This window comes from Cervus elaphus, chromosome 28, assembly GCF_910594005.1.
Source record: "Cervus elaphus chromosome 28, mCerEla1.1, whole genome shotgun sequence".
In the NCBI taxonomy this organism is placed as follows: Eukaryota; Metazoa; Chordata; class Mammalia; order Artiodactyla; family Cervidae; genus Cervus; species Cervus elaphus.
In genome coordinates this window covers 50585436-50609639 of record NC_057842.1, presented here as the reverse complement: position 1 = coordinate 50609639, position 24204 = coordinate 50585436, and the positions used below count along the sequence as shown (strand labels likewise).

Sequence of the window (24204 nt, the reverse complement as noted above, 5' to 3'; positions counted from 1 at the left end):
GTTCAAAAGCATCAATTCTTCAGCGCTCAGCTTTCTTTATAGTCCAACTCACATCCATACATGACTACTGGAAAAACCATAGCTTTGACTAGATAGACCTTTGTTGGCAAAGTAATGTCTCTGCTTTTCAATATGCTGTCTAGGTCAGTCATAACTTTTCTTCCAAGGAGCAAGCATCTTTTAATTTCATGGCTGCAGTCCCCATCTGCAGTGATTTTAGAGCCCCCCAAAATAAAGTCTGCCACTATATCCATTGTCTTCCCATCTATTTGCCATGAAGTGGTGGGAGCAAATGTCATATTCTTAGTTTTCTGAATGTTGAGTTTTAAGCCAGCTTTTTCACTCTCCTCTTTCACTTTCATCAAGAGGCTCTTCAGCTCTTCTTTGCTTTATGCCATAAGGGTGGTGTCATCTGCATATCTGAGGTTATTGATATTTCTCCTGGCAATCTTAATTCCAGCTTGTGCTTCCTCCAGCCCAGCATTTCTCATGCTATACTCTGCATATAAGTTAAATAAGCAGGGTGACAATATACAGCCTTAACATACTCCTTTTCCTATTTGGAACCAGTCTGTTGTTACCTGTCCAGTTCTAACTGTTGCATCCTGACCTGCATACAGATTTCTCAAGAGGCAGATCAGGTGGTTTGGTATTCCCATCTCTTGAAGAATTTTCCACGGTTTATTGTAATCCACACAGTCAAAGGCTTTGGCGTAGTTAATAAAGCAGAAGTAGATGTTTTTCTGGAACTCTCTTGCTTTTTTGAAGATCCAATAGATGTTAGCAATTTGATCTCTGGTTCCTCTGACTTTTCTAAATCCAGCTTGAACATTAGTATTTTCTAAAAAAAAGACTAAAGCTCTGTTTTTCTTACAGGTACCTAACTCTTCAGATGAGGCAGAAGTAGCAAATATTTATCCTCATACCATGAAAGGATTATAGAACTAAAAAGGAGGTCTGACTTTCTTTTTTAATAAATGAGTTTTTTTACCTGATAAGCCTTGTGGCTGATGCCATATACTAATGGATTTGCTCTCATCCGTACATAAAGATAAGTGTAGCTTATCCACTTCACTGCTTCTTCCACATTAGTAACCGTTCCCAGAGCAATCTGCAAATCAAAAATATAACAAAAATTAAACTAATGCATTAAAGTTGAATATAAACATCGCATCAAGAACCATTTTGTCAAAAGCTAAGTTTTTAAAATGCATCACTATGATGTATTTAAAAGAAAGTAAGCATCATTATTGGCCATGCCATTTCTCCAATTAATTAAAAATCAGCCCTGCCTCATTTGAGAACAGTACACTAGATATGTTACCTGCCAAAACTGACCTTACTTACTATTATTGCATTGGATTATTTTTCCCGTTTGAGTTTAATTTTATATAGTATTAAAAACATTTTGCTATTCATTAATTCTTCTTCTTCTTGTTTCTTTTAAATCTTGGCTTCATTTAATGTGACAACATTATTGATAGTTTTAAATGTAACTGTACCACAAGTAAAACATAATATTGATGATTTTATCCCTCTTTATTGTGATTTTGTACATTGTCATCACCAAAATCACAAAGGGTATAACATTAATTTTTTTCCTCTAAAGATTCCCATTTGCAGTATAGCTAGTAATAAATATATAATATAAATACAATGGTAAATGCAATAATTTTGGCACAAATATTTTATTGGGATTTATACATATTAATAACATATGTACCTCAAAATAAATACAAGAACAGGGAGTGGTTTTAATCTTTTTATTGGTAAACTTAACTTATGGAAAAATAAGTTATTTATAAATTTGAATTATAATAAACACTGGGTATTTCTTTATAGTCTGAAATTTTTAACATAGCATTTTAATGTAACTTTATAATATGGTAATTTAATGAAACCAAATAATTTTAAAACAATGATAACATGTAAAATCTGTGTAATAAAAGGAATTGCTAGAAAATGATCTTAACACGGAACTGCAGTGAAAAACCTTCTTAAAAATGCATTTTTTAGCCTTGGATCTACAGGTAGTCACTCTGCTTCTTCCCAGAGTGCTCGTTCTAATTAACAGACTCATCCAAGTTATGCCACTTCAGATTTGAATGATTTTTCCGGAATTTGTAGCTGAAAAAATTTTTACATCTGAATACTTTAATCAAAGGATAACTGATGGTCTCCACCCTAAGTAACCAAATTTTGGGAGACAAGAAGGAAAAATAAATCCTGTTGTTTTAGTATAAAATATTAAAGAAAATATAAACATTAATGTTTGCTTTATTCTCGTTATAATTTAAATTCTGTATAATTAATTTTGTAAAGTAACTATGTGTAGGCTTAGCTGTCTTTATTTAGTTGGAGATGACATATAGCAATTTATAAATATCATTATAGTATTACATCATGCTATTCATCCTTAAATAAATGACCAAAACTAAATAAATGACAAGGCAGATGTTATATTTTTAAAAAATTAAACTATCTTGATATATGTCAGAGAAAGACAATATTGTAAGATCTCCTTTATATACAGAATCTAAAAACACCAAACTCAGAAAACAAAGAGCAGAATGGTGGCAGCCAGGAGTTGAGGGGTAAGGAAAATGAGGAGATGCTGGTTAAAGGGTACAGATTTTCAGGCACATGAGTCAGCTCTGGGGATCCAATGTATAGCATCATGACTGCAGGTAATCCTGTTGTGCTCTAAACTTGGAAGCTGATATGAGAGTACAGCTTTAGTGCTCTCATCCTAACAAAGACAAAACGGTCATCACATGACGTGAAGGACGTGTTTACTAACTTTATTGTGGGAAACATTTAACAAATACATGTGTGTGTCACATTACTGTACTGCAGAACCTGAAACTTACAATGTCATGTCAGTTATAACTCCATAAAGCTGGAAAAAATAAATAAATTTACATTACATATTTACAAATGACAAAAACTGACCACAGTCTAAGTAAACATACACATTTACTAAAATGTGAACTGTAAGACTTTCTACAAAACAAAGAGTAACAAGAAGTAAAATTTATCTAAGGAGTGAGTTCTACAACACCTCCTAAATATTTACAAACAGCACAGTTAAACACTTTCTAGTCTACTTAGACAAAGGAAACTAGTTAGATAACATGGCGAGACATCCGATAGCATTCTCCATTTTTAATTCTATTATCTGATTTGGATTGTATCAATTCCCTTATGATTTATTGACATTTTAAAATAACATTACACAACTCCTGAGTAGAAAATTTTATAAAAAATAAAATAAGCTTCCTATTACTTTCAAAGTCAGACAGTAAATTAACAATAACCGATAATTAGCTGTTGCTGAGCGCTGATAAGAATAAAGGAAAAGACCAAGTAGGTAGCAAAACCTGGATCAGGTAATACAAGTCTTTCAAATGTTCACCAAAAAGGAAAAGACCACTCAGAAAAATGAATGTAAATTTATGAGGGTACATCATACGGTGAGATTAATCCTTGAATGCCATCTAGTGACAACAATAAAAATTCACTTGCAAATATTTGTGGTCTCCTAGTAGCTACTTAGTATAGGAGGCTGATATAGAACAAGTGTTTTTCATAGTCTCTCTCTGAAATTTATTCATTCACCCCAATAATCATCCAAGAAGCCAGTAAGTCAAGTACAATGGATATGGCAATAAATATAGCATGGCACCTCGTCTTAAGAAGTTCTGTAGTCCCTTAGGTGAGATACATGTAACTAATTAAGATGACTTCTATGAAACCATTATCCACAGTGCCAGGACACACCATGTATTCAAAAATGCTTTTAAAGAAAAACACCTAACATGTATAACTTATAAAAAAGCACCATTAATATCTAGTGTAACAGAGCTTTAAGTGTTAAGTAAGAGGAAAAAAAAAATCTATCCCAACTTTGGTAATTTAGAAGGCTCAAAGTGTCATTTTGTATCTGATTTATCTACTTAAGCTTTAGTCATCACAGTTATCTTGTTTATTTGTATGTGCTTTTAAAAAGCTAGTTGAAATCAAATAAAACTAAACAAGCAAATGTAATAATCATATTTATATAAATACATATGCAAACACAAATCCCCCTAGTACATGTATGCAAACACATTTATACCACTATTCATTTATTTATTTCACTAAAATTTGTGAGAGTAGCAAGTATAATTGGGGCTGAGCATAAAGGAACTATGAAGTAACACAAGTGGCATAATCTTGTACTAAATAACAACTTGGCACAGGTGTTTGTTAACTTTTCACAACAATCTAGTGATGCTGTTCCTAATTTAAACATGGGACGAAGAGCACTTTACAGGGGAAGTAAATAGACTGAGAGCCTTTAGAGCAGAAGAGCTGTACTGGAAAGGAACCAGAGTCAGAACTGGGAGATGTCAGGCTACTGAGGCCATAAATCCAAAGACAAAGTGCTTGTATTTATACCCTGAGGAGATGGACAGAGGATGACAGACAGAGGAGCCTGGCGGGTCTAGAGCCCACGCGGTCATGAAGAGTCAGACACGACTGAGCACGCATATGCACACGCACTGCTGTGTAGACGGGAGGAACTCTGTACAAAGAATGTACGTACAGTTATAGAAAGATTAACACATTTTAAAGCACGGACCACAGGGCCTTGGCACAGAATAGGTACCCAGTCATGTTTGCTCAATTTTCATAAGCCTCAAACATGCTTCGGTGTTTCTCTCAGAGCAGAATGAAATGGTATAGATAGGGCTGGGACTTCTGACTTTTTGGCATTAATTAGCATTAGGGAGTCAGCCCGATTAGGGATCAATTAGCAAAGTTGCCTCATAAAATACCCGCATTAAAATGACTGCTTGATAGAATACTTTCTCCAGTTCTTCTAAACTAGTGTTATCAAGGATAGTAGTCTGGGCAACATTCCCAATCTAACATGACCTTGGTGTTGACAACTGTTGCTATACAGTCTGGCAAAGTTTTGGGGAATCTAAAGACTGAAAAATTCATTACCTTGAGAGCACAGCATACATTCATTGTATAAACTAATTTCACACTTGGCTTCCACAGATTACCAAATTTAATTTCACATTCAAACTATAATTTAAGGGAATTTGTTTCCTTAATAAGAAATTTTACTTTAATTTGGAACTAGTCTAATAGACAAAAAATGATGAAGAAAATTTAGCAATGGCTATACTTCACTATATTAGCTAAGAATGTCAAGGTATATGTTTTGTTATTTGAATGCCATTTATAGTATTAAATGGAATTATGGTTCTAGATAGTTGACATTTCTGAAAATGACAAACACTAATAAGTATTTTATGAATATGAGATGGATCTGTGGGCTACAATTCATTTTTAATTTCTCAGGAATTGACCAAATAGTTTCACTGATGGTATTTTATAGTCCCTAAGAAAAAGAATTCCTGAGGACAAGAGTTACTCATTTGTGTCTTTTGCATAAAAGCATCACTATTTGGTGTCTACCACTTAAAAAAAGCTATTAAGGAAAATAATTCTAAATTTACAAAGATGTAGGCTTTCTTAATATGCTTTTCTAGAAATATTATATAAAAGAGTCTTGCTTTTTATTGTAAATAAGAGAAATGATTACTGCCATTTTGGAAAATATTTAGTCCTGGTCTCAGAAGAAGGCAAATGGTAGGTTAATTAATATAGAGAAATGTATTCATTCATGTGTATTCACTGACCACATTTTATATAATTGAAATCTCGGCTATAATAAAAAGACTATTTTTGTAGTTAAAAAGACTCGAGTTTGAACAGTACTGGTTTCAAAAATTAGTACCTGAATGAGCTTTGGGCGTTATCTATCTCTCTGAGAACAATATCTCCTGAGCATCAGCACTGACGGAAGATACAAAAAGTACCCAGCAGGTTGGCACATCCTCAGTCCATTGCTACTATTACTATCTTTGTACAATAGACTATTTTTATCATAGATTCCAGTGACCCAAGACCTAATGATTAAAACCATGCCATTATAGTAGGCAATGAGGATAAAAACTGAGTTACAGTATTTCTTTTGGAGACAATCTTTACATCATAATTAATTTTCTAATCTTTTTTATTTTCTTATAATTTTGCTGCTAGAAACCAGCATCTTTCCTGATCTTTTCTAACTTCCAACTAGATCTTCCAAACCTTACTTAACTTTCTGAAGCCAGATCAAGTTTTATCACCTTCATGAACAAAGCCTTTCCTGATAGGCTGGGGCCAAAGGTGTTTTCTCCTTCTACTGAATCCTTCTTTAGAACTTTATTACCTACCAACACTATTGCACTGTGTTTTTGTATCTTTCTCTCCCATTCTGGACTATATACTCCTTAACAGAGGAATTGCATACTGTGTGTGTTTTTATCCTCTAAAAAGACTTGTAAATAAGATCAGTAGATCTAAGTGAAATTTCTATAATACTTCACAAATATTTCACTTATTCATGTATTTAATAGTTATATTCCACCTACTTTCAAAGACTGAGTCAACTTGAATGGTAAGAAGGGATATAGAGACAGAAAAGTGCTGAGTGACAGACAACAATAAAAAATGACATAAGAACAGCAAAAACTCGTTTGATTGTTTGACACACAGATTCTTAAATTTAGAATGTTTATCCTCTTTACCAGTTAAGATGTTACCCAGGATTCCAGGGTCTGCTATTTAAATCTTAACACAAAAACACATCGCACATGAAATAAATTACAAATAAATTATGCTGCAGCTCAATTTAAGCAATCATATTTTCTATAACAAAGTTAATCAAATGAGCTAAAACAGAAGAGCTTTATTAACCTTATAAAAACTTTATAAAATACTTCATAATAAACTTTATAAAAGTTTATATGAACACAGTTGTTGTTATTACTATTTCCTTAGTTTGTATAGCTGTGGTTAGATTTCTGCCCTTTCACAAAACCTCATGACTTAAAAGCACAGTCTTTTAGCAATGAATTGTTATCAGTTCTAATTTGCATTTTATATTGCTCTGATCTAATCAAGGATATCACCATTCCACCTCTTGTGTCTCATGACTGTGAAAGGGAATAAAATGTATTATTAAATATTACAAAATAGCAATCAACTCAACCTTTATTTTTCTTAGTCTTTCTTGAAGCTGATGATTCCATTCCAACCTTTTGCTTATTAGCTCTTACCTCTGCATTTAGATGATCTGCAAGGCTTTCTAGAAACTGGCTCTCAATTGGGTTTTGTTGAGTGAGCAAAGAGAGGTAATGGCTGAGTTTATCATGGGTTGTTATGATGATTCCTTCTCCAAATTTGTCAAATTGTGGTCTTCCGGCTCGACCAAATATCTGCATGACATCTAAAATTCCAAGGTCAACAAAGGAGCCTCTTTTTGCAGCATATATTTGTGTTCCCTAGATGAGGAAAAGTTAATAAAAATTTACATAAACACACACAAATATAATCCTGATGAGTTGAATACTGAAATTAGGCAAATATGGCAAGATCTCAAAAGTGTACTTTAACTAATCCTTTCATTATCTGTGATAGAGTTAAATTTTCACAATATAAACTAGATTCTTTTGGAGAAAATAATTCTGACCTTATATGAATAACATTCAAAGTCACTGAAGCAGCCAAAATCACAATACTTTTCTAAATAAATCAAGCCACATGTTTGTTTCAAGATATCTCAAATCCATGCAAAAAGGAAGGTAAGCTCTCACCTTAATAATAACAGCATGAGCAGGAAGATTGACACCCCAGGCTAACGTCGCCGTGCAGACTAGGACTTTGATATGCCCATTAGAAAACAAGCTTTCAACCAAATTTCTGTCCTGCCGGAGCATGCCTGCATGATGAATACTAAAACCATCTGGAAATAATTCTCGTACTTGTCTATTTCTTGACTTTTGCACCTAGAGTAGACAGCAACAAAACATAAAAGTGTTATTTAGCATTTAAAAGCAATTGTTATTTAGCATGTCTCCTAAGTTTATCAAAGAGAGCATAGAATTATTGTTAAGCATCTTAAGGTCTTCCTAAGTTTTAGTATATAATGTGTCATACAAGATCACTTAAAATTATATTTCAGCTATCTTAAAAAATAGGTAACCTTGAACATGGCACAAAATCCAAAAGGAAAGAAGTTAAAATCAAGTGTTTCTTTCACTCAGGTATCCTCTTCCTGTAATCGATCAGTATTACCTGTTTTGTATTCATCCAAAAGAAATCTATTAAAAGTAAGCGTAAATCTCAGTGGATTCCAACTCATTCGGAGTAAAGGTCAGAGTGCTTACCATGCAAGACCCACAGAAATCATTCCCATCCCCGAACCTCACTTACTCATGCCAGACACAAGTGCTGGCTTTTTCCCTAAAGTCTTTTTTTTTTTTTAACAAATCCACACCTCCCTTGAGGTCTTTACACTGTCTGTTCCAGACTCACTGCCTTGGACACCTCTCCCCCTTACTGAGATGTCCCTGGTTCCGCTGGTCATCACTCCTTCTCATGATAATGAGCCAATAAGCCCAGCTGCGCCCCCCTCACACCTGTGTTCCTGCCGATCTCTGACAGGAGGGCACCAGCCACCTGTCTTATCTCCTCAACGTCACATCTGCCCTGAATATACGACCCGCTTCTGAGGGCTGGTCTTTGGCTTGGTCTGAGCTCAGATGTGGGGTCTGGTCCGCTTATCTGCAATTTGTGTAAGCGCTACAGCAAATCTTTTAAAATTCACTGATAGCTCATTGTACAATGGAGAAATTTTTTCTGCAAAATTAAAGACTAACATAAGTGCTCAAAGTTTCTGTTTGGGCACCACATCCTGTGCTTGTTTGCTGTTGCTCCGAAAATTTCAAGATCGACGTCTTGATAGCTTCTTTTGAGAGAGCGTTTCCATAATTATTACGTAAGGTGCACGACACTGGCGGGGAACGGGGTTCTAGCACTGACTTCATCACACGGGCTAGCTCTTAAAATCGGAAACTTCTAAATTAATAATAATTAAGAAAATGATCTGTGAAAACCGCACTCCATGAAATCTGCTTCAAATATAAAATGGAAGGGAATATATTAACAAACCGCACCATCTAGTGGCCAGCCAAGTAAATAACAACTTGGAAATATAACACAAAAAGATTTATCTTTTTTAAAATTTCATGGGGAGGGTATTACTTCATTTTTGTGCAGTGTGGTCAGCCTCTTATAAATAATTCTATATGCACACTTTATGATTAGCTACATTGGCCCTAAGTTAAGGATCATATTGCCTTAACTTTCATCCTTTTAGTGTGTTCATGTCAATCTCACAAATAGGGGCTCCAAGTTATGGAGTATTTCGGTCTCCGTGTTATGGAGTATTTGCTAGTATCGAACAAAGCTCCTTCACCAGGTCAAGGTAGAAAAAGTGAAAACATTTTACTTACTTCATTTCTTCCCTAACATTCATGAGTGAACATTCAGAGCTCACAGAGCAAACTAAAAAATACTGCTTAGAGACATTCAGAACAAAGCTGGATGGCTCTGTAGGGTGAATCTGTTGTCTGTAGACTCCTGAACCGGAATATCTTGATAGGCTTGTTATAAATGCAGATTTTTAGTCAAAATCCAGTTGAGTTAAGCCTTGGCTTGTGACACCATGACACAGTAAGAAGCTGAACCCCAGAAATATGTAACTGTGGTGCAGAATATTTCTAGAAGGTAGTAGGTGGATCATGGGGTGCGGACGCAGCACCTCCCACCCTGACCAGGTGGGTTCAACCAGCCTGGTCTCTGCAAGCAACCAAGAGGTCCCAGGGGTCACTTCTCCTTTCTCTCTGCTCTCGCTGGTATTCTGTGCTGTTTTATTATATTATTTCAGTAGAGACCTGGAGTGACAACAATCTTAAAGTAAGACTGGGTTGGTCTTTCTCAACGATCTTTGAATCTGAATCTGCTGTTTTTGATCTAGCCTAGTTCACAGTATAAATAAATGAGAAATCTTGGAAAGAGATCCAGGGATAAATATGCTTTAAAACTTTATTTAAAAATTATCATATAGTCAAATTATCTTCTCACTTTTGGTGTACAGTTCTATGAACTTTAGTATATGTTCAAACTGTGTAACCACCATGATAATGATACAAACAGTTCCTTTACAGACCGCCTCAAATTCTCTTGTTATTTCTTTATAGTTAAACCCTCCCCTCCTACAGCCCCTGGTAGATCAGACCCTCTGATCTGCTCTAGGAAAATATGTGACTAACATTTATATTAAAACTGATAGAAAATTTTAATAAGAGCAATGGAAGAAAATTTAAAGGCTGTCTAACATCTAGGCTTTCATCCTTTTTAAAGACAAATTAATTCTAATGTTAGTTAGGGACCTTAAAGCACAGAAATAGAAGTCTAAAAATTAATCTTACAGAGGCAGCGTACTAGCACTGATATTAAAACCTGATAAAGCAGCAGAAAACAGAATACAATAGAGAAATACCTAACAATATTAAACCTAACAGTAAAGAGCTTTGGAAAATAGAATTCACCAATGCATTAAAACAATATATCACAACTAAGTAAATTAAACCCCAGAAGGCAAGAGCACTATACCTATAAATAAATTTATATGAACATGCTTATGAATGAGTCAAAGGAGAAAAAACATAGATGATCTAAAGGCACTGAAAGCTGACAAAAGACCACATTCGGTCTTAATGAGCAGAGGTGACAATATTGATTTTAAACCACAATGAATCATAAAACATTAGGAGTACATCTATTAAAGTTAGAAACAAGGCAAAGTTGTTTACAATCAGCTAACCAATGTCTTAAACAATGGAATTAGACATGAGAAAATAGTAAAAAGTAGAAATACTAGAATGGAAGAGATCAAACCAATTATTAGTTGCAGATGAAATAAACATTTATTTAGAAAATTGAGAATTAAAAACTACTAATGACTGAATTCAGAAAGGTGACAGTCCCCCAAATCAATGTTTTAAACAAGTGTTTCTATATATAAACAATAACTTGTTAGAAAATAAAAGGGAAGAAAATATCACGTCTATAAAAGCCATCAAAAACAGAAAAAAGCAAGAAATAGGTAGAGCCCTACCTGAAGAAATCATAACACTGCCAAAAGATATTCAACAAATGAAATCATACGCTTTGTTTCTGAGTTGGAAAAACCTGATTTGACAAAAATATCAATTCTCACTAATGTAATCTGTAAATCAATATATTAACTTAACTAAAAGGTAAACATCATTTCTTGGAAGTGATACTGAAGTACATCCTAAAAAGTACACATGTATATTTATCCAGGAAAAAAATTCTAAAATTGAAGAATAATGAGGATGCTTATCCCAAACACATATTAAAAATATTATAAAAGCAGGATAAGTAAAATAGTTTGATACCACAGAAGAGTCAATAAGCTCAAGGAAATAGAAGAGAAAACTCAGATACTGACTCAGGCAAATGTGAGAATTTTGTTACGTTACATTAAATTTTATAATCAATGGAATAAACAAGGAGTCCCGCCTGCTAAGACGTAAGAGATGTAAGAGACATGGGTTCGATCCCTGGGTCTGGAAGATGCCCTGGAGAAAGAAATAGCAACCCACTCCAGTATTTTTGCCTGGAAAATTCCATGGACAGAGAAGCCTGGTGGGCTATAGTCCATGGGGTTGCAAGTAGTCACACATGACTGAAGCGACTTAACACAGACATTCAGAAACTCATTTGCTGCAGGACGTCATCAAAAAGATGTGACCACCAGTTTGACCCACGAGTTGGGCCCAGGTAATCCAGAGGTACCTCATCCTTTCCCCAGTCCTTGGAATGTGCACTCTGCTTGCCTTCACTATGCTAGAGGCTGGCCAAGAACATAGCCTTTAGTTAGAAATGCGGTGTTGACTATGTACGTGACTAAATCCCGTTAAGGCTTCTATATAAACTTTTAAGATTGTAGCAGGTAGGTTTGGAGATCTACTTGTATATAAGTTCTCTTACTTTTTAAACCTGAGACCTACCAATCTAGAATGGTCTGCCTCTTTCTTCAGTCTCTCCTTCCCCTCTGTATACGGAGGGTTTCAGATTATACCCAGAAAGGTCTCGAGGAGAATGTAAACCAATACCATCACTATATGCAGTAAGTTCCAGTTGGATCAAAGATTTAATAATAAATATTAAAAATTAAATTTAAAAAGGGCTGGAGGAGATCATGATTAAGTGGGTGTGGCCTTTATAAGCAGGACAAAGCCCAAATACTATAAAAACTAATAAAAATCTCATCATGGTAAAAATATTCATAAATAAATCAAAATCACAGGTTAACTAGGAAAAATGCTTGTAACACATATAATAGTACATGCAATTTACAGAAGAAATTCAAATAGCAAATGTGAAAAATGCTATTTCACTCATAAAGAAATGCCAGTAAAAATAATAATGAAGTATCTTTTTTGCCTTTTAATCTGTCATAAACTCAAAAATTCTAACACTGCTCAGTGCTGGCAGTTAGATAGGAGGAAGTTACTGTTCCAGGAAATGTAAGTTGGAACAGTCTCCTTAGTGGGCAATTCAGGACCACTCATTCGCCAAACTTTTAAATGCATGTACCATGTTGATGGATAAATGCCACTGCCAGGAATTTTTCCAATGGACATTATTGCAACTGCCAAGAGTATGAGCAAGAATGTTTACTGCAGCACTGTTTATAATAAAACATAATTAGAAACAACAAAAGTATCCATCAAGACAGGGCAAATGAATGAAAATAATGTCCATACTGGGGCATACTATGCAGTTGTTGAAAGAATGAATCAGATCTTTCTGTGTTGATTTGGAAAGATCTCCATGATGTATCACTAAGCAAAAAAAAAGCAAGAGACATAAAAGTGTGCCTAACATGACCCAGTTTTTTCATACTGAAACTCACATGCAAACACACACAATGGTAGTTGTACAAAGTCTTCCCTTGAAAGGAATATAAATATAAGAAGCTTTTTTACAACAGTTTCATCTGAAGAAATGAATGAAGGTAGATGGTTAAGCCTATGAGTTATGGAGCTGAACTTGTTTATTATTAATACGAGATGCCTGCTGCTTCCTCAGATATCAGAACAGCTGTTTTCCGCCTGGCTTCTCAGGGTGAGCTCTACTCGGAGGCTAGGCTTTTAGGCTTCTGTAGCCTCTGCAGGGCTGGAGGGGTATAACCCACCTTGTTCACATTCTCTGAACAGAGTATTGGATTCTCCAAGGAAGGCATCAGGGATCCAACACTATACTCACTGGATATAGTGTCTCTATACATGGAAATTCAGCACAAAGAACATTAAACTGTAAAAAGGTAAAGGAAGTCAAGAGCGTAGTACAAAAATTATCTAAATTGGTTTTCCTGGACTTTATATTTCCAGTTCTCACAAGTCAACTTCCCATATAGGGCTTTATTTTTTAGTAAAACCAGACCAGAACGGATAACTGCTAAGAATCCATTAGCACACAGAGGATGCTAAATATTTTCCCCCAGTGAAAGCACACCCCAGCTTCCTTCTATGACTTTACTTATCTTTTCCCTAACTGTGACACAGAAAATCAGTGTGACTACTTTTTAAAATGAATAAGGTTAAAATATAAACACTCTCCAAAGTTGACTTCCAAACTAACACAAATACATGGTTAAAGGAAGACTGACAGCAAAAACTGAAGTTAAAAGAAAACAAATTAACTCCATAAGATGAAAAAAATATGCATATGTAACACAAGACCTTTAGCTCAGTTACAAACCCTGAATGAAAGAGTAATGGGAAATGGCATAAATAATTTAGTGACCTCTGTAAGCCTTCTGAAGTAATTTATCTTGATAAGATATGCTTTAATGTGGATAATTTCAAGTCCATTAAGAAGAAATAATTTAACTGTCATCATAAAAACTAAAATTTAACCAGAAGGAGGCAAATAGTTTCTCGCAAATTATACCATTCTTTTCTACAATTACCAGTGAGTATGCCTTATCGATATTGGGAAAAAATATTATAGAGTCCTCATCTTGGGAAAGTGCTATTTTCATCATTCACTGTTTATAAAGTTAATCAATGAACTACTCTTCTACGGTCCTCTACATTCTGACTGAAATCCATATAACTAGCCCTTCATTCACCTTACAGTCCACTGGTCAAGAAACACTTTCATTCTTCAAATATATGAATTGGTTCCCTTTGCGCATGTTCTCGTTCTTTTTCTCTTGGAATGTCCTTTACTTTTCTTTCTTTCTTTTTTTGTAAAACGTCCTTTACTACTTTTTTTTCTGTTGTTGACTACTGAAACCCAAGACCACCAGCTTAAATTAATCTCTTTTGTCTTCCCATTGAACTGTTCATTCTTCTCTCATGTTATATGCCACATTTTTCTTTCCTTATATATGTATTTCTAAATCCTCTGTGGGATTGCATGTCTTGCCTCATTTGGTCATTTATTTAGAGAGGCACATTCGACCAGCTGAACTAAAATTGACATATTTAGAACTGGATGTCTGATATACTCTAAAATCAGTTTTCTTAATAGGTGTATAATATTTAATTGAATTAACTGTCCATACTTTAAAACTCCCCTAGTTTTGGATATTTAGCTGTAATTTTTTCATTATAAGTAATACGTTTGGATAAAACTCTTGGTGTACATTAACTTCTCCAAGGCAAGATTCTCAGGTTTACTATTTCAAGGTTAAAGGCTCTGAAAAACAGTTTGGCTCTTAAAATATATTACCAAAAACTTTTAAAAAAGAAGTGAACCGATTACTGCAACAGGAAATCTAGGAGTATGCCAAATCCTCAAATCACCTTCAGAATTTGACATTATCATTTTTAGTGTTTGACGATTTATTGGGTTTAAGAATATACAGTCTATTAATTTATACAACTTTAGTAATTTTTTCCCATAGTTTATCTATTTTATTTCCTTCTTTTCTTCGTTTACTTATTGGAAATCATGTTTTAGCTATTAAACATAGTAAGTACAACATCTAAAGATATAGATATTAACTAGTCTGTTGTATTTGTCACTAATATTTCCCCAACCTATTTATTACTTTTTACAATTCAATATAATAATTTTTGTTGTCCAAAATCTTCATATTTAAATGTTGTCACATCTACTATTTAAAGCTGTCATCTTCTTTCCCTTCAAAGCTCATACATAACCATTTACAGAGTGTCTATTACGTGACTGGCAAGATCTATGTTACCCCAGTTTCATTTTGTTTATGACAAACTGCAGCTCAAGGAAGGCAAAAGACGGATATGTTAGAGTGTGTGAGTCAAGACTGAAACCCAGGTTTGCCTGGCTTCTGTCTTTATGCTAAAGCGACTATTTCCCTTTGAAAATGAAAAAGTCATGCCTCCAAAAATCCAATTAAACACTCAGGTCTATTGTTTAATTAATTTTCTTTGATTTCACGTAAAAGTTAATATACTTTTAACATTCTTTTTATGAGGTTACAGACAGACAGCAGAATTAATATATTAGCCTTCAGAAGGAAAAGGGGTTGATATGCCTGAGGAAAGAATAAACTCTGAGATAACATTTTACACTTATTTAAAGTAAAAAAGTAAGAGAAAGGGGGTTATTAGGCACCTGGTACTCTCTTTAGGTAACAGATATCATCTATTCCTGGAAGAGGAAATTCTAATTTTATTAGGCTATACTGATGCTGGAAAGCTGCTAAAGCAGAAATAATTAAGGCTATCAATATTAAGTATCTGATAATTTATATCAAATCCCAATTCCTATAACTTAGGCAAAGGCTAAGGCTAACCTATGAAAACAGGAGATGGTTGGCAGATACAGATAATAATAAAAAGTCATAAAATGATACTTCAAAGTAGCTTGAGGGTACATACTATTACTGGCTTTTTCCTAGTGTTCTGATTTGCTCAATAGATATCCCTAATAACTACATTCATGAGACCTGCTGCATGACAGACCACATCTACCTGTGTGTGTTAGTCGCTCAGTCGTGTCTGACTCTTTGCAACCCCAAAGGACTGTAGCCCGCCAGGCTCCTCTGTCTATAGGATTCTCCAGGCAAGAATACTGGAGTGGGTCACCATGCCCTCCTCCAGGGGATCTTCCCGACCCGGGTCTCCTGCATTGCAGGTGATTTCTTTACTGCCTGAGCTACCATGGAAGCTCATATCTACCTATGAGGAAAACTTTTAATATCACTAATATATGTAAAAAACTGAACCACATTGGTGTCCATAAATCAGAGAAATATGGTACAAAGTAGGTGGGAATACACATCCTAGTACTAAAATATTTAACGCCTGTTAAAAGTTTTGTCCCTAAAGGAAATAATTTACTTCACTGAGATGAAGAATGAAACAGAATCTGAGGATTCTAATTGGAATAATTTATTCAACTTAAAATTATAATAAAAAACAATGGCTTAACCAATGAAAATGTCTGTATCCCTAATGATAAACTTCTATGAATAAATGCAATCTACTACTTTCCCTAAAGTATGTTCTCTTATCGAAAACAGTGATTTCTTAAGAAGAGTTTCTCTATGGGAGAGGGTGAAAGTAATATGCAAAGTAAATTTCTAGAAGTAGATTACCATAATATGACATGTAGTGTTTTATCATTTTTCAGCTAGTTTCCAAAATAATTTCATATATCATTCCATTTGTCTCACACAGTAAACTACTAGAACAGGTGTTATTTACCCCATTATTATTCCACTTGATAGAAGAGAAAGTTTAGGTGTTTAAGGCCACAGGGCTTCTGAGGCGAAATCAGAGCCAAAGCTTTTCGTCAATGTGCCCTCTTACTTTGGGCCTCATTTGGAATTCGTGAGATGCTCCCTTCCTCTAGGAGACTGCAAGTACCATCTTTATAGCTTAAGTTACTCTCAGAGTACTTCACTTTCCGTTCTGTATTATCCTGTTTCAGTGGACAATTTGGGAATAGCAGTTGGTTTTACAGCTGGGAGTGAATTTGAAATCAAAGATGGGAGTGGCATGAGCAGTCCTGAAATATAACTGTTACTGGGAAGAAGAGAGTCATTTTCAGCTGTGACTAAGGTACAGACACAGCCTTATTATATACACACAGCATTCCCCCAACTCCATGAAAAAGAATCCATAATGAGTCTTATTTATTATTTAACAAATAAAGTGACTGTAAAACATCTATTTCTGCTTTATTAACTATGCCAAAGCCTTTGACTGTGTGGATCACAATAAACTGTGGAAAATTCTGAAAGAGATGGGAATACCAGACAACCTGACTCGTCTCTTGAGAAACCTGTAGGCAGGTCGGGAAACAACAGTTAGAACTGGGCATGGAACAACAGACTGGTTCCAAACAGGAAAAGGAGTATGTCAAGGCTGTATATTGTCACCCTGCTTATTTAATTTATATGCAGAGTACAGCATGAGAAACGCTGGGCTGGAGGAAGCACAAGCTGGAATCAAGATTGCCGGAAGAAATATCAATAACCTCAGGTATGCAGATGATACCACCCTTATGGCAGAAAGTGAACTAAAGAGCCTCTTGATGAAAGTGAAAGAGGAGAGTGAAAAAGTTGGCTTAAAGCTCAACATTCAGAAAACTAAGATCATGGCATCCGGTCCCATTATTTCATGGCAAATAGATGGGGAAACAGTGGAAACAGTGACTGACTTTATTTTTCTGGGCTTCAAAACCACTGCAGATGCTGACTGCAGCCATGAAATTAAAAGACGCTTACTCCCTGGAAGGAAAGTTATGACCAACCTAGAGAGCATATTATAAAGCAGAGATATTACTTTGTCCACAAAGGTCCGTCTAGTCAAGGCTATGGTTTTTCCAGTGGTCATGTATGGATGTGAGAGTTGGACTATAAAGCAAGCCGAAGAATTGATGCTTTTGAACTGTGGTGTTGGAGATGACTCTTGAGAGTCCCTTGGACTGCAAGGAGATCAAACCAGTCAATCCTAGGGGAGATCAGTCCTGGGTGTTCATTGGAAGGACTGATGCTGAAGCTGAAACTCCCATACTTTGGCCACCTGATGCGAAGAGTTGACTCATTGGAAAAGACCCTGATGCTTGGAGGGATTGGGGGCAGGAGGAGAAGGGGACGACAGAGGATGAGATGGTTGGATGGCATTACCGACTCGATGGACATGGGTTTGGGTGGACCCCAGGAATTGGTAATGGACAGGGAGGCCTGGCATGCTGTGGTTCATGGGGTCACAAAGAGTCAGACACGACTGAGTGACTTAACTGCAAGTGACTGTATGTTGAATAAAACTGTGAAGAAATGCTTTTTAAAAACCATACTTGGTGAATTAGGAATTGAGATGGTTACTTTAAACACTTAGGAGTAAAGTATGGCTGTGGCACAATAGGTATTGAGCTATAGTTCCATCAATAGGAGTCATGAGACTAAATTTTTATGTACTACCATAGCAAATTTACCTTCTAATTTTCATGTTTTGAATACTTAATTTTCCAGTTTTCAAATTCGTGAGAAGAAATATCTCCTACCATCATGGTAATAGTGTCCTTAGATTGCTAGAAAGTAAATACTATTCAAGTTTAAAAGGCACTTCAAGGAATAGGAACAAACATATATCCTGCACTAGAAGAATAAACTAAAATTCTAGAGCTTTGAGAAAACATTCAGAAAGATTACTATATTTTGTTATAAAATAATTTCCATGGTGGAGGGGCCAACTGTTTTAAATCTTTCTTTAGGATATAGTTGGGCCGAAGAAATGTTTCTTCCACTTAGTTAAAAAAAAACAAAAGAAAACCACAAGCTCAAAGCTCTAAAGACTTTAGCAAACCACAGGTTGGGTTTGATATACTCACTTTTGAACAAACAGGATGCACTGTTTGTGAAATGGGTGGTGAAAAGGTAGACTTTGGAGTCAGACTAATTCAAATCACAGCTCCACTTACTACATGGAAGCCTCTGGAAAAATTTATTCTTTTTTCAGTTTTCTTATTTGTAAAATACGGATGAGAATCTTTAAAAGACAGAATAGTGGCATTCTGTCAAATGAGATAACTATAGTGAGAACATCTCTTCATAATGTTTGTCTCTGAGAAACAAAGGCAAACAAGAAAGGTAGTTTTAGGGTAGCTGTGATCAGTCAAATACCATATTAAAAAGGATAACGGAGAAAAGGACAATGTTCCTTGAAAACATGTACTTATTAATAAATCTCTGGGGAATCCACCCTTGTTCAAAAAAATAATAAGTAGGTCAGGATAAAAATCAAGTATAATAAAAATATCCAAAAAAAGGTCCAATAAAATGATTAGGGATTTCCAAGTCTACCTAACTGTAGGAAAACTCTGTATTTCTCTGCTTTTTTTTTTCAGCTTAGTGTTCTGTGATTACATGTTTGGTGGTGTGGCCTTAAATAAATATCATTTGAAAATGTCTCTACATAAACTATTTCTATATGCTTTTGACTATTTAATGCTATGTTTGAATTACTTATGCATAATATGTCACATCAAGAGATAATAACAGTAAAAACCTACATCATAAGTTGTGACCATTGAGTGAGTAATAGAAGACAATGAAAACAATGCCTGGCTCAAGTAAACGCTTGATAAATACTGAATATTATTATCACAATGAAACAACAAACTTGTATGATTCAGAATAGCAATGACTCTCAGAATGGAGAGGTATGAAATAACCAGAAATCCACAAGGTGGCTCTCAAGGCTTGGCTTTTAAACACAACAGAGCTGCTCTGTATTTCCAAAGAAAATGAAACAAGACTTATGAATGCTGACCTGACTTTTCAAAGACTCTCATAAATTCATAATTAATAGATAACTGGAGGAATACAAAGCTGCATAATAAGTGGTACGTAATAGAAAATTTTACAAAGAGAAAAAAATGGATAAATTTTGTAGTTACACTAAAAGAGAATCTGACATTCAAAACAACCTGTATCAGATTATCACAGATAGAATTTAAAATATCAATATAAAATGGTAAGATTTACAGCACAATCCTAATAACCAAATACATCTTATTACGCTAGTAAATATGAAGGTACAGAACATATGTAGCAGCAGCTCAGCATATACCAGTTCAACCTCATGTTATGCAAACAAAATATTCTGAAGTTCCCACCATTTTATGCATATAGTTTTTTTTTAATTAAAAAAATGTATACGTATAGCTTTAAATCAAGGCAACATTTTCTGCAAAGGGATAAAGGGCATTTTCAGTTTTGTGAGCCATAAATCTCGATAGAAAGTACTCAGTTTTTCCCCATTGTGTAAAGACATCCATAGAAGATAAAGGAAGGGCTCTGGCTGTTTTCTAATTAAACTAATTACAAAAATTGCCACCTTTGGCCCTCAGACTGTAGTCTGTGCACTCTATCTAAATCATTATTTGATATGAGTAAACAAAATCTTTGGTAAATCTTTGAATACTAGCAATACCCAAATAACCTATAGATGTGCTTCTCAAACTATCATGTGCAGAAATCCTCTGCGGATCAAGCAGAAATGCAGATTAGGAGGTGGTAAATCACGGCAGGGGTGGGGGGGTGAGGCTTTGCCTTTCTAACAAGGACCCAGACTTTTCAGGCCCTTTGAGTATATACTGAATAGCAAGCCAGTTGTTCTGAATCTTTTGGGTCTCAAACTTGCACTCTCAAAAAGAGCTTTTGTTTATGTTATTTACAGGGAATTCCCTGGTGGTTCACATGGCAAACAATCTGCCTGCAATGCGGGAGGCCAGAGTTCGATCCCTGGGTTGGGAAGATCCCCCGGAGAAGTGAATGGCTACCCACTCCAGTATTCTTGCCTGGAAAATCCCTTGGACAGAGGAGACTGGTGGGCTACAGTCCACGGGGCTGCAAAGAGTCAGACACGACTCTTTCCTCCTCAATGTTATGTGGCAGCATGCATGGGCGGGGAGCTTGAGGGAGAATGGATACATGTGTATGCATGGCGGAGTCCCCTCCACCCGAAACTACTGTAACAGTGTTAATTGGTTATACTCCAATATAAAATGAAACGCTTTTTTAAAAAAGAGCTTTTGTTTATGCTAATTACATCTGTCCGTGTTGACTCTAGAAACTTAAAAAAATTATCTTTAAAAGAAGAATCCATTAGACATTAACAGATTTCATAATATTTAAATGTATTTTATGCTTTCACTATATTTTAAAGAGAACTAAACATTACAATTATAATCACATAGAAAAAGGTACTGATTGAACACATCAAGCACTGAGATCCTTTGACAGTCAAGAAAAAAGTAAAACTACAACATGATAAATCTATAATTTAACTTATTGGAAATTAGAGACCATGAATCTTCCATATATAAAATATCTGGCATATTACGTGTTTTAGTTCTTGTATTGTTTTGTCATTTGTTCCCTACCTGTTTTTCTGCATGTCCATAATCAGGTCCTTGAGTAGTTAAAAAGTAGGAAATCTGGCCATTATTCTTGGCTCTCTCTATTAGAGACATAGCTGTTCTTACAGTGGCATTTCGGGCATGTACAAACACCATCACCTAAAATAAAGGAAAACAGTGGATTTAATATTCACCTTCATTAAGAGATAGCTTAATATTGGTCTGGAAATCACAGTATATAAACAACTATTAACTTTTCAAAATAACCCCCCAGTTTATGAACATGTCAACATTTGCTTATTTTAGAACAAATTCCATTTGGATAAGGGCAAGTAAAAGTCAATACCATGATTTTGTTTATCATTAATCCTAAAAATAGGCAGAAGTCAAAATGAAATTAATGGATTATATAAAATGTGAAATTTAATTTATGCATTTTTCTTCTGAAGATGTGATTCATTAGCACAATCATATCTTATGAAGACAGAGTATAAAAACATACTAGAGCCTTATTCTCCCTAGTCAATGGAACTGCCAATATCATTAAGATGTTTAAGGAAATTGAAAACAATAAAGATCACTCTTCTTTGGATGAAATCGTGCCTAAGAACAACCATTTAAAATAGAGTTTAGGGGACTGCTGGAGAAGACAAAGCTTCTAGAGAAGTATTTGGCATTTTCTGTTGTGGCGGCCTTTCTACAAAGTGACAGTGGAAATCTGAATTAGGGGAAGTTCAGTGTCTGGATGCTTTGTCAAGAGGAAAAGGATCAAAGTCCTTTCAGGGACAGAAGTCAGGCAGAATGTGAAGGCAAAAAAGAGAGTAAAATCAGGGAGTGACTGGCAGTCTGCATTTGCTGCCTATCAGGGCCTGCCTTCTCTTCTATATGATGTTTTTCCTTCGGTTTCCACTTTCCTGTCCCTTCCCTTCATAGTTCAACCCCAGCCTTCTGAAAGAGCCATGACTAATTCCTGATTCTTGCCTCTCTTTCCAGTATCTCTCCATGTTTTCCTGTCAACTGTGTTTTCCCAGAAGCTGGAACTTTGCTGTTATCTCAGGCTACACATTTAGAAGGATATGTAACAGACTGCTTTCAGTCAGAAAATTAATAGGCTCATGGGAGTTGACCTGAGTAAGAGATCATTTTGAGGACAAACAAAAGTGAAAATAGGAAGGAGGTCTGGTATCTGACCTGAAAGGAGACAGAATGATATAGATCTAGAGCTCATGCTATATAATTAACCCATAGTAACCTTATACTGCGTTGGCCAAAAAGTCTGCTCAGGTTTTTTCGTACCATCGAATGGCAAACCTGAATGAACTTCTTGGCCAACTCAATGACTGGCCCACAGTAAACTTGTCAAAGGGAATGTTTCACATATAGGATCTGATAAAATTCATAGTGAAGTAAAATCTGAGATAACCATTGTTCAAGAAACTGGAATACTTAAGTGACACTCATTTAGGGTGTATTAAAAGTAAAGGAGAGTGGGTATTCTGGAGAAGACCAGAAGTTACTTAATGAAAATCTCCCAAAGTGTTTAGAGAAAATAGAACCAGCATGCTAGGTCATTTGGTAAAATTTAACATAAGTTAATCACAGCCTTCAAGGACATAAAGCTGGTGTGTTCACACTTTAATCAGTGCTCTAAGGAATGGGCAAGTTTAACTCAGATGACCATTATATCTACTACTGTGGGAAAGAATCCCTTAGAAGAAATGGAGTAGCCCTCATAGTCAACAGAGGGGCTGAAATGCAGTACTTGTGTGCAGTCTCAAAAAAACCAGAATGATCTCTGTTTGTTTCGAAGGCAAACCATTCAATATTACATTAATCCAAGTATATGCCCCAACCAGTAATGCTGAAGAAGTTGAAGTTGAATGGTTCTATGAAGACCTACAAGACCTTCAAGAACTAACACTCAAAAAAGATGTCTGTTTAATTATAGGGGGCTGGAATGCAAAAGTAGGAAGTCAAGAAATACCTGGAGTAACAGGAAAATTTGGCCTTGGAGAACAAAATGAAGCAGGGCAAAGGCTAACAGAGTTTTGCCAAGAGAATGCACTGGTCATAGCAAATATCCTCTTCCAACAACACAAGAGAGGACTCTACACATGGACATCACTAGATGGTCAACACCGAAATAAGACTGATTACATACTTTGCAGCCAAAGATGGAGAAGCTCTATACAGTCAGCAAAAACAAGACCAGGAGCCAGCTGGGGTTCAGATCATGAACTCCTGACTGTGAAGTTCAGACTTAAATTGAAGAAAGTAGGAAAAACCACTAGACCTTCAGGTATGACCTAAATCAAATTCCTTATGATTATACAGTGGAAGTGACAAATAGATTCAAGGAATTAGATCTGACAGAGTACCTGAAGAACTATGGATGCAGGTTCATGACACTGTGCAGGAAGCAAGGAACAAGACCATTCCCAAGGAAAAGAAATGCAAAAAGGCAAAATGGCTGTCTGAGGAGGCCTTACAAATAGCTGAGAAAAGAAGAGAAGCTAAAGGCAAAGGAGAAAAGGAAAGATATACCTGTTTGAAAGCAGAGTTCCAAAGAATACCAAGGAGAGATAAGAAAGCCTTCTTCAGTGATCAATGCAAAGAAAAAGAGGGGGAGGGGGGATCGGATTGGGAATACATGTAAATCCATGGCTGATTCATATCAATGTATGACAAACCCACTGGAAAAAAAAAATAATAATAATAAAAAAAAAAAAAAAGAGGAAAACAACAGAATGGGAAAGACTAGAGAGCTCTTCAAGAAAATTAGAGATACCAAGAGAACATTTCATGCAAAGATGGGCTCAATAAAGGACAGAAATGGTATGGACCTAACAGAAGCAGAAGATA

At 35.5% G+C, this 24204-nt stretch overlaps 1 protein-coding gene across 2 annotated transcripts in view; it reads right to left on the bottom strand.

The window, feature by feature from the left end:
- Positions 1-24204, bottom strand: part of ASCC3 (activating signal cointegrator 1 complex subunit 3) — a 324079-nt gene that overhangs the window by 128585 nt on the left and 171290 nt on the right. For both annotated transcript variants that reach the window (XM_043890243.1, XM_043890244.1), the window contains exons 14-17: positions 21367-21501; positions 7698-7889; positions 7161-7385; positions 992-1111 (exon numbers count right to left, since the gene is read on the bottom strand). In XM_043890243.1, coding sequence (XP_043746178.1) covers positions 992-1111; positions 7161-7385; positions 7698-7889; positions 21367-21501 — 672 coding nt within the window. The remainder of the gene's footprint in view (positions 1-991; positions 1112-7160; positions 7386-7697; positions 7890-21366; positions 21502-24204) is intronic.